This window comes from Crocodylus porosus, unplaced genomic scaffold (assembly GCF_001723895.1).
Source record: "Crocodylus porosus isolate Cpor-Errol unplaced genomic scaffold, CroPor_comp1, whole genome shotgun sequence".
NCBI lineage: Eukaryota > Metazoa > Chordata > Crocodylia > Crocodylidae > Crocodylus > Crocodylus porosus.
In genome coordinates, this window is record NW_017728906.1 from 202,880,209 (window position 1) to 202,891,562 (window position 11,354).

Consider the following 11,354-nt stretch of genomic DNA (forward strand, 5'->3'; position numbering starts at 1 on the left):
GGATTTTTCTCACCTTCTGCAGCACTGGGTGCTGGCTGCAGCCCAGGCTGGGGGCAGCGATGGGGCTGTGCCAGCGCTCCTGCTGGGACTAATCCTGGAGGTTTCTAGCTAGACAGTCTCACCCCAGCACTCAGGGTCAGGAAGGAATTTCCTCCCCTGGTCATATTGATATAGGCTGGAGGGGTTTTGCCTTCCTCTGTAGCGGGGGCACAGTCTCTGCCTGGGATGTCTTGCATGTGTATTAACTTCCTTTTACAACGGCAGGACGCTGGCTGCTGCAGTCCCCCTTGCCTTCCCCATGGCAGGTTTGGGTGTGATGTCTTCTGTTGCGTCTGGGTTGGCGGTAGTTTTAGACCAGTGGTCTCCAAAGTGGGGCGTGCAAGACGATCCATTGGGGTGTGGGAAGAAAATGTTAGAACTTCTATTTATATGTATATTTATATAAATATACATATATTGGGGGTGCATGCTCAACATTTTTTTTACTGATAGGGGTGCACGATCAAAAAAGTTTGGAGACCACTGTTTTAGATGAGGGATTTGCATGGGATGGTTTGGATAGGGCTGATCCTGCCTCAGGCACGGGGTTGCACTAGATGTGACCACGAGAGGTCCCCTCCAGCACCACTTGTCTAGGATCCTCTGAGATGTGGTTGTTTCCACTTCCCATGGCAGGTGCACTTCAGGTTTCATGTTCACGAGAGTCCCTGCAGACATAACCCTTTGGCGACTGCAGCTGGTTTTGACCCCGAGGTGAGCCTTCAGGGTTGCCTCTCTCTGCACCGGCTGAATTGAGAGCTGCGGAGCTGGGCTAGAGCAGGGGCTGCATATGGAAATAGCTGTCGTCATAGCAGGCGAGCCAGGGTGTTCAGCAAGGGCTGGCTCTGCACCTGTCCCAGCTATTTACAGACGTGGTTTCCCTGAAACAACCTAAGGACCTGTGGGGGGGAGGCCTGGTGAGAAGCAAACCTAGTGACCCCAACTCCACACGGGGGCAAGAGTTGGTGCAACCAGGTCTAGGGTGCCAACAGGGCCATGAAGGGGTGGTCACAGCCCTGGCAAGGCTGGTTTGCTGCAGGCAGCCTCCCAAGTGCTGCTAGCGCAGCCTCCACGCTGGGGGGCTCAACGGGCGATGGATTCACCCCAGCTGCCCTCTGAGCAGTGGCACGGGCTGGGCAGGCTGGCACGGACAGCCTACAAGGGCGAAGTGGGAGAGTTGGTTCTAGCGCTGGCTCTGCCATGGTCTGGCTACGCAAGTCAAGGATCCTCTCTGTGCCTCAGTTTCCCCCAGCAGGAAGCCAAAGCTTGGTGGAGACAACCTGGGTGAACTGGGTATGGGCATGCTTGTCCCACTGCTGTTGTGTGCTGCACAACTGCCCAAAAGACTGTCCCCCCAGAGCAGCAGAAACCCACCCCCACCACCTTATAGCCTGGTTTCATTCACACCTGTAGGATGCTGCTTGCCAGGGCAAGGAGAGTGCCCTGCCTAGGTCAGCACTACAGGAGACCTACTGGGAAACCCACTGCTGGGCATGAGGGAGAGGGTAGTTTCCTCTTGATACTATGGATATCGCGCTTCCTTGGCATGCCGGCGAAGATGGGAAAGGTGCCAGTGTGCCAGTGTGTGGCTAATAGAGAGGACTTCTGCTGCTCTAGCAGCACAGGGCTCCCTCTCTACCAGCCCTCTGGGACCCCGGTTGCCTGTGGGTCACAGCGCAAGGACAGCCAGGATGCTCCTATGGGACCATTGATGTGTTACGATGCTATTATCCATCACCGAGGCAATCTCAGAGCTCGTTTCCTTGGTTCCAGGGGGCAGCAGGCATGGACAACCGGACGCCAAAGCAGGCATGACTGTGGGGAGAAGTGGGGGGTCAGAGTACCAGGCGGCAGGCAGCTTCCACATAAGGTACTAGCTGGTGTGGGCTGATGACAAGACACAGACCCCATCTGCACGTGCCCACAGTCAGAGCCTGAGGCGAACGAGGCCGTTTAGTTCGGAGAGGGCTGTTTGGAAGCTGTTTCCTCCAGGGGCGTATGCGGAGCTCCGCTGCCGGGCTCCCTCCAGCCGATCAGCCTCTGCTACGCGCTGCACACACTCGCTCGCCTCGAGCAGGGCACTGGGGCCAGGTCAGGAGAGCGCTCTGCCCTGCAAGCTGTACTCTTCCCCGCGCCTCTGCACTCTCCGGGAATAACAGACCAGAAATAACCTGCCCCCAAGGGCTCGGCTGGGAAGAAGCCCAAGCTCCCGTGGCCACCTCCGCAGTGAGACTTCTCCCCAGGCTCTGTCCCCATGGGAAAGATCAAGGCCTCCACCTCCACTCTGCCCCAGTACGGGATGCTGCCGGGAGGCCGTAGGTCAGGAACAGTCCTGCCCTCATCCCTGCATGTGCTGCAACAGCATACGCTGCAGTGAGAGGGGCAGGAGGCTCTTGCTGCAAGATGTACACTCATGCCGAGGTGGGGCCAGCCCCTTCCTAAGCCTGTGGTGGATCGTGGCCTGACACCACGGGCTGTCTCAGCAGTAGCAACTGGAACCCCCCGGCCAGAGCAGTGTCACGAGAAACTCTCGCCCCTGGGATCCAGCTCTGAATGACACCCCTCATTCGGAGAAGTACGGTGCTGCGGGAGCCTGTCACGTCCTGTGATGGACAAAAGCAGCCGCTGGTTTTCTGAAGCCACATCCCTTTTGTTTCCAGATCTGCTTGACCCCTCACCTCCTGGCAGACTGGAGAACATAGGTAACCAGAGAAGCCACGCAAGGGAAACCTGCTGGATTTGAGAGGTGACTTTTTATTCCCTCTGCTTAATGCTTGGGGTGAACAGCACTGAGAACTCAAATGCACTTGATGCGCTAAGGAAAGGAAGAACCTTTGGAACCGATTCAACAGCCCGGCAGAGCAGGAGCGCACCTCGACTCTTCCGTGTGCACGGGGGCAGATTTGAGGCTGTTCCTCTACCCCGCAAAGGACATTAGGCTCATTTAACTCCCTTGACAACTTAGTTTTAATAGGGCTGAGTAGGCCTTTGTCCTGACTGCCCTGCTCTTAGGATCATGTGAACACCCAGTTTCACTCTTGCCGCTCTTGCGCGTTGGTCAACACAATGGCAGCACAGACCATCGTCCAGGTCCTCATGCTGTTTCTTTCTGCATGTCCTCCCCATGCCAGGGGGTTTTGCTGGGTCATAGGGAAGTGAGGCTGGAAGGGACCTCCAAAGGCCACTTAGCCCAACTCCCTGCTGAAGGGGGTTAGAGCAGCCATATCACCAATCCTATACAGCCTCTTAGCAAATCAACCCTGATACGACACAAGGCACTGGACCTGATCCTGCCACAGGTGAAGCAAAGGAACCACGCAGCCAACATCATGCTGCTGTAAAGGTTATTAATATACAAGACCCCATGTCCCCCGCTACGGAGAGGAAGGCACAGCCGGTGACGTCAATGTAAGAGGAAGAAGGTATAGAAATGGCTCCCCCCAGCACCATGGCAGTCACCCCTCTGCTCAGCACCGATGTCCCCATTCATTTGGCACTAAGTGGGCATGAAGAGCCCAGAGCAGAGGAGAGCTCAGCCACAGGCTGGCCTGCCAGGAGCTATCGAGTTGCTGGAGTCGGGACATTCAGTTCATGATTGCTGTTGCTTGTTTATGGGATTGCGAGACATCTGATAATGGCAACATCGCCTGTCCTTGTCTGGGCCCACCACAGGCACTGAAGACATTAACAAAATAATTGTGCCAGGCGCATTGTCTGAATGGGAGGCAGGGATTCAGCCAGGGACAACCGCATGTCAGCTTCCTGGGTGCTGTCATGGGCACCCCTTGCGCGCGTCAAGCGTTGCAGCAGCTGGGAAAGCAGCTACCATGTCACTATTGTTCTCTGCCTGCCACGCCGAAGCCAAGAGTGCTATCACCGACTCTTTTAGGAGCAGCCTCTAATGCTCCAGCCCAGGAACCACTTGCTTCTACAGCAGTACCAGACGCAGCAGACATCACAAAAACACCGGGATTCTTTTATTGAAACATGGATGACAAGTGGCACTGGAACATCTGTATAAAAATAAATCATCCTCGTCTGGGTTCAAGTCAGGTCCCTTCAGACACTCAAAGCTGTTGATCGATTTTAGTTAGAAATGACTCTACACGTTCATAAAAAATAGGAAAAATAATTTACACAAAGTCACACACCCACTCACAAAAAAGATTCGTATTTTTATAGTATCACTGCATTTTATGTGCAATGCACAGAAGCCGTGTAAAAATTAGCATCAGCTCCCACAGGAAGAGATTTGTCTTGCAAATGGAAAAATGTTTTTTAAAAGTCACTTAATGTGCAAAATCATGGCTTTCCCAGCCTGGGTTATCTGTGGCCATTCAACAGGGGGCTGTCATTGTGCATCCTGCTGCAGAGAATTTGGATGGATTTTCCCTCAGTGAGTAAAATGAACTGACACTTCATTTCTCTTAACAGTGAAACTACTTCAAACATTTCCCCTACCCTGTGTCAAGGAAAACACCCACAGCTTATCCAAAAATAGGATGTTTCATTACCTAGCCTGCAAAGAGATCATTATTGAATCTTCCCCGAGTGTAAGGCTTTGGAAGTACCCAGAGAGCAGATAAAACTTTGCAGCTTCAAATACAGAGCTGGAGTTAGTGACAAAATTCACAGGACACCAGTGAAAATAGGTGTCCAGGGATCTGACCTTACTGCCTGCACAACACCCACAGGCTCCGCCGAGATCCATGGGGTCAGGGTGTTCAGCCTCCAGATCCCCAGCTTTTGTGTGCAGGCAAACCTCCACGTTTCTTTCAGAAGAGGAGGCCTGGGTGGGGCGGCCGGATGGCTTTGCAGTCGAAGTAGTTTGGTTTCCCCAGGGTTTCAGGCTCCCCAAAGGCAGGGCCTGAGGAATGCAACAAGCCTTGAGACACAGCCTCTCAGAGCCAGGCTATTCTTTCTTGGACAACTGTGCTGAAAATATCCGGGCGATTCTTCTTGTTTCCTGCTCCGGCAGATCAGCTGAGGTCAGTTTTGGTCTGAGTCGGTTTTGCCTCCGGTACGGGATTCCCCCGGCAGCGGCACCGCTTCCGGCCTGAGGAAGAGACAGTGACAGCACTAAGCACCAGGCAAAATGCAGAGTGGTGCTCTGCTCATCACAAGGAAGGACAGCAGTGGTTCTGGGAAAAGCGGAGTCATCTGTGTAGCTGAGAATGGTTGGGTTCCCGTTCTGCTTTCGGTGACAGTTCTCACAATGCAGGCCCTGACAGTGTGGGTATGGTTTTACTGCTCCCCTGGCCATCCTGAGACCCCAGCTGAGAAATAAGCCCTATTTATTCTGAAAGAGCTGATTACTGAAAAAAAAAAAAAAAAATGGTGTGTAGTCAGTGCAGTAGGACCTGAAACTGGTGCCGTCCTTGTACACAAGGCAGAAAGCAATGACACAGCATTTCTCAGCAAGTAGCACACGCCGAGTGGGAACATCTGGGCAGGGCATGTTTCTCGCAGCGGTCTCAGGACGTGCATGTGAGACAACCTATGTGAATGGCTACTTTACTGTCGCTTTCTAAGCTGCTTTTAATGCTCCCTTCCCTTGCCACCCACAAAGCTCCTCTGCTTAGACTTGAAATTTGAAGGGGTTTGCAAATCCCCAGGTCACTTCTCTTTCTCTTGCTGCTGCTGGCTGACTTTCTGCACTTCTCTCTGCTTGCATGGCTGTGCGGGGAGGGTCTGTTGGTGTGGCTGGCAGCTCTGGGGTTAATGCAGTCACTGTCCCCAGTTGCCAAAGTGAGTAACAATGCAAAGCCCTTAATCTGGCATAAAAAAAAAGATGGGTGCAGGGGCAGAGACAGGGGTAACATGCTGGGTGCTGATCGTGCTGACCCCCCCTACAGCAGCATCTCCCCATGGGAGAGCAAGGGGAGGACGCTGATGAGGGGGACTTCTGTTCCTGATCTCCGTGGCTGGAGCCTCCCTGCCTCCACTACAGGGCCACTGACTTAGTCAGCACCCGTGGCTTGTGCCCTGGTGGCCCATGCCTAGTTACACTGCTACCACTTTGGCTCTCCAGTTCTTTAGGAGACAGCTCCAGCCTCTCCCCAGGGCACGTGCACGGTTTCTCCAGAGCTGGAGGTGAGGAGCAACAGAAAACAGATGACACAGCCTGCCGGCACTGACCCACCAGCTGTCCTGCACTGAATGGAGTTTTCTCCGGCTTTCTCAGCGCTGACCTTTGAACTTCTCAAAAATCCCCACCAACTTGCCTCAGAGCTTAAACGCCACCCATTAGCTCCAAGCACTGGGAGCCCAAGAACCAGCTTCACCTGAACAGGGAATCTTTAGCCTCTTGTTGCTTTGAACAACCTGAAACTAAACCCCATGGTTTTATTAATATGCCAATGGCCAGATTGCTGCTTCTCTATGCACCAGCAGCCATTTGTGTGCGTTCCACGTGGTTCCTGTACCTGGGGACTATCTGGTGGGAGGTCAGGGAGATCTGTGTGCATGCATGCTAACACCCTTCCCCAGAGGCACATGGGTTTCTCAACCCAAAGAGCTTTCCTATGCGAAGCTACTAAACAGAGCAGCCTACTCCTCCGTACCCAAAGGGATTTAGAAACCATCTTCCCCTTAGAATGTGTCTGTAGGTCACAGTTTGGGGCCCAAATACAATAAAGTCTCAAGCTACTAAATTAAGACCTAGACTTTAACCACACACAGCTTACGTATTTCCTGTGCTGCAGCTCAGGTCCCTCCACCCGTGCCCAAACCTGCTGCTAATGAACAGTGAGTGCGTTTACACAAGACACTGCACAGTTGCTTAATAACACGGCGCAGTAGCGTGCTGGGCAAAAGCCATGCTAATACGTTACTGTGCCGTGTTATTAAGTGACTGTGCAGTAAACGTCACTAAAAAATGATGCACCGGTGCTACCGCGCAGTAATGCAAGTTCCTGCGCAGTAACTATAGTGCGTTAATGAACGCGTAGATGTATGTGCCCAGTGTGGAGCTACAGTGGGGTGCCATTGGGCATTAACGCTCCAACAAAAGGGTTACACTAAACCACACAGATAACCTGGGCCCATCTTCATGCAGCGCTGCTGCTCACGCAAGCATGGATACACACGGGACTGGAGTGGCAAGTACCCGAGTGCTGATTTGAATTCATTTGCTTTCCCCTGGCTCTTCCCTTGTTCAGGGAAGCCCGTTCTACATTATCCACCGAGATGAATGGTAGCAAAGGGACTGAAGGAAACCTACTCTTGCTCCCACAAGCTTGGAGCCCAGAGGTATGGGCAGCCTTGAGTCCACGCCCATTATGAACGGGAAGCCATCTGTAGTGTAATATGAGCATGTTCCTCGGTATAGTTGGGACTTCTGAAATAAGCTCCAGATATGCTTATCACCTGCTGAACAGAGCAGCCTGGCTAACCTTTCACCCACATGGCTGGGCTGCAGGAACTGAGTGGTGTTTGTCATACTTGGGCATGGCAGCTGTCGGCAGGGTCCCCCAAGGTAAGCCAGCCTCTCTAGGGAGAAGGGCTTGGGGGCCCTTATTCATCTGCTTCCTATTTTAAAGTGAACGGTGGGTAGGGGATTATCTTGCTGGCGATTTAAGCGTCAGACTCAGCACAACGGTCCGAGGCACATGCAACGCATGGATCATCCTCATGAGAATGGGTCAGGAAGATAGCCCTTTGCATCTTCCAGGAGGTTGCTCCTACCCACAGGCTTTGCCCACTCCACACTAGAACTAAGGGTGCATTAATGCAAGCCCATACAATACAATGCCCTTAAACCACCCCCCAGGACTAATGGGCACCTAGCTCCTAATGGGCACCTCGCCATTCATCTTCCTTGACAAGGGCATCACTTAGCTATGATAAGTGCACCAGCCATTTCACTGTACAACTGGAAAAAGAAAGAAGCCAAACTCAACAGCAACATATATTTTCTAAGCCTATGCAAGAAACACAACTTCGTTCCCTGAGGACTGAACATCTACAGTCCTCTGACTACTACACACAACTCCAAATATGCCTTGCAGCTATGCAGAAGAACTTCAGAGAAAATTAGAAATCATCTACTTCACCTAATCTCCTCCAAAAGAGACCAACTCAGGAAGGAAAGCACCACATACGACAACAACTTAAAGGACAGAAATCCAATCATCTTCCCTAATAATATACAATGGATACAAAGAGACTACAAGAAACTTTCTACAGCATTCATCCTACACAAAAAGACGAAATGGAACAAATTGCTCCAAGAACAAGTTCTCCGGCCGCAAAACAACCATCCAGGGAACAATACCAGCGCCGTCCAGCCTTCCAACCTCAGACCTGATAAACCTGAAAGCAGCAACCAACCCACAAATATTATCAATCTCTCCACACGCACACTTACCAAACTGAAAAATCTGTCCTTTCTGAAGGCCTAAATTTCTGTCCAGAAAAATACTCCAATAAAATACTTCAATGCGGAGAACTAGAATTCTTCCTCCGCCTCCAGGACTATTTCCACCACCAAACTGAACCCACTCCCAATAACAACTCATTCCTCTGACAACATTCAGGAAACGATCAACCCCAAACCCCCCAAAAACATCAGACTGGACACCTCACTGTGGACGAAACCCTAACCTGGACCGCTACACTGACTGCTTCAGGGAAGAATGAACAAGGAAATAATCAGCAACACACGCACAGCAACAACCTCGCTCTGCCGGAGGAAAAGGCCACAGAACCTCTACGATCTAGCCGCCACAGAGTAATAAAACCAGCAGATAAAGGAGGAGCCACAGTCATCCCAAACCGTGAAGGCTACATAAAGGAAGCCAACAGACAGCTCTCCGACACCACCTACTACAAAGAACTACAAGAAGATCCTACTCCCCTCTTCACCAAGAAACTTAATAACACCATCAAATCATTTCCATCAGGACTACAAGAAAAACTACAGACCCTGATCCCCCCACTACCTAACCCGGGGACTTTTTACATGCTCCCTAAAATCCACAAACAAGGGACCCCTGGCAGACCTATCATGTCCAACCATGGGATCCTAACTGAGGAAAGATCAGGTTTCATTGAATCAATCCTAAAACCGCTCGTCACCCACACAGCAAGTTTTGTCCAAGACACTACAGACTTTCTATGGAAACTTAAAAACATAGACCACCTTCCCAGCAACAGCCTCCTAGCCACCACGGACGTTGCCAGCCTATATACCAACATCCCACACCAGGATGGCATCCAAGCCTGCCTTGCATATCTACAGGAACAGGATTACAACTCAGAATACAGACCCAAAGATATCACTTCATCCTCCCACACAACAATTTCATTTTTAATAACCAACACTTCCTCCAGACCATGGGAACAGCTATGGGCACAAAATGGCCCCACAATATGCCAACCTTTTTATAAGCCACCTGGAAGACGACTTCCTCAAGAACTGCACCATCAAACCCTTGCTATACTTAAGATGTACTGATGACATCTTCATCATTTGGACTGAAAACCTGCAATCTCAGATTGAGTTCCACCAGAAATTCAACAATCTCCATCCGACTTTCTTTAGAATACTCCAGCACCAACATCTCCTTTTTAGACACAATGATCAGTATCCAGAATGGTAAAATACAGACCACGTTATACAAGAAACCCACAGACCAACATACGTATCTGCACAGAACCAGCAATCACCCCAAACACACCAAGAAAGCTGTGATATACAGCCAAGCCCTCAGATACCACCGCATTTGCACTGAAGAGATCTCCTGGGATTGCTACCCCCATAAGTCACACACTGCTGGTTATGACATATCACCCCTCCCTCGAGCCCATATGGAAAATCCTCAGACAATTCCAACCCATTCTAGAAAGAGACCCTATTCTTAAAGAGATCTTCCCAGAGCCACCCATCCCAGCCTTCAAACAAGCACTGAACCTTGCTAACCTCATCACCAGAAGCAAACTTCCTCAGGCCCAGAACACACCAGATGGATCCAGACCATGCCAGGACAAGAAATGCAAAACCGGCCAACACCTCTCCACCACCCCGCAATCACTACACCCCACAGCAGAGCCATCAGCATTCCTGGATCTTCCAGCTGGACCTCCAGAAATGTCACACATCTCATCCAATGCACCAAATGCTCTGATGGAAAATACGTAGGAGAGACCAAACAACACCTGCGCGCCAGAATGAACGCACACCGGACATCTATCAAAGACAGGAATACCCAATTACCGGTGGGGGCACATTTCTCACAAGAAAACCACTCTCTCCAATCTCTCAGTCCTGATCCTCGAAGGGAACTTACAAAACACTTCCCAGAGACGAGCCTATGAACTCCACTTCATCAATCTCCTGGATACTAAAGATCATGGAGTGAATATAGACACTGGATTTATGACACATCATAACCTGCCTGACAGCTGACTCTCCAGGTCTCTCTCCACTATTCATCCCCCTTCTCTCTTCCCACCCCTGCGCCCAAGCCTGTCTCTTACCCGTTGACTCCTCAATCTACGTTTTCACTGACTCGTCTTGCATGCACACCAGCCCAGCCTCTGGCTTCTTTACTTTCCATTCCAGCCAGGAGGAGCATACAACAACTGCTGAAACTTCCTTAGCCTGATGAAGGGGTTTTGAACCCAAAACCTTGCTTAATAATTGTTTTCCCACTATTTAAGTTGGTCTAATAAAAGATATCAGATTCACCCAAACAACCTTGTCTGCCAGCCATTTCATGCAGACTCTGCTGCTCTCACCGTCTCACTACTAATACTAGTTTTATCATCCACCTCATTTATCAGGCGCATAGCCATCAGCCCAACAAGCCTGCTACCAGCAGAGGGGACAGTATGGTTGGTCACCAAAACTGCTGTACCACTGGCTATAAATTTCCATGTATAGAGGGCCCAGGCTCTGTAACAACCAAACTAAAAGACCTGCCTTTTCAAAAACAGATGCCTAAGTCACTGACTTGATGTTCAGAAGTGTATGGCGTGTTCCACTGACCTACTGGCCTCTACTGTACCATAGCTGGGCAGCGTGGTTGGTGTGGATCTACAAAGAGGTTACCCAGGTGGTGGCATGATTAAGAAGCCGTTATGTAGACCTAGCCCAGCTGCCATAATTTATTTTATCCCATCACACGTAGAAGAACATCAACATCCATCATATTATGACCCAGCAGTGCCCTGCTGTGTTACAATGCAGCAGAGAGGCTTGGCCTGTGAAGGAGACCACAACAGTGGCAGGGAGCATACCGAGATGGAAGATGGCCAACGTGGTTGCCATCTTTAAAAAAGGGGAGGAGGGAGGACCCGGGCAACTATAGGCC

At 50.9% G+C, this 11,354-nt stretch overlaps 1 protein-coding gene across 4 annotated transcripts in view; it reads right to left on the minus strand.

Annotated features, from left to right (window-relative positions):
• Positions 1–4,319: 4,319 nt before the first annotated feature.
• Positions 4,320–11,354, minus strand: part of C2CD3 (C2 calcium dependent domain containing 3) — a 73,310-nt gene continuing 66,275 nt past the window's right edge. For 3 of the 4 annotated variants that reach the window (XM_019530545.1, XM_019530544.1, XM_019530543.1), the window contains exon 32: positions 4,320–5,095. In XM_019530545.1, coding sequence (XP_019386090.1) covers positions 4,952–5,095 — 144 coding nt within the window. In that variant the 3' untranslated portion in view covers positions 4,320–4,951. The other variant, XM_019530546.1, reaches the window with a different exon arrangement.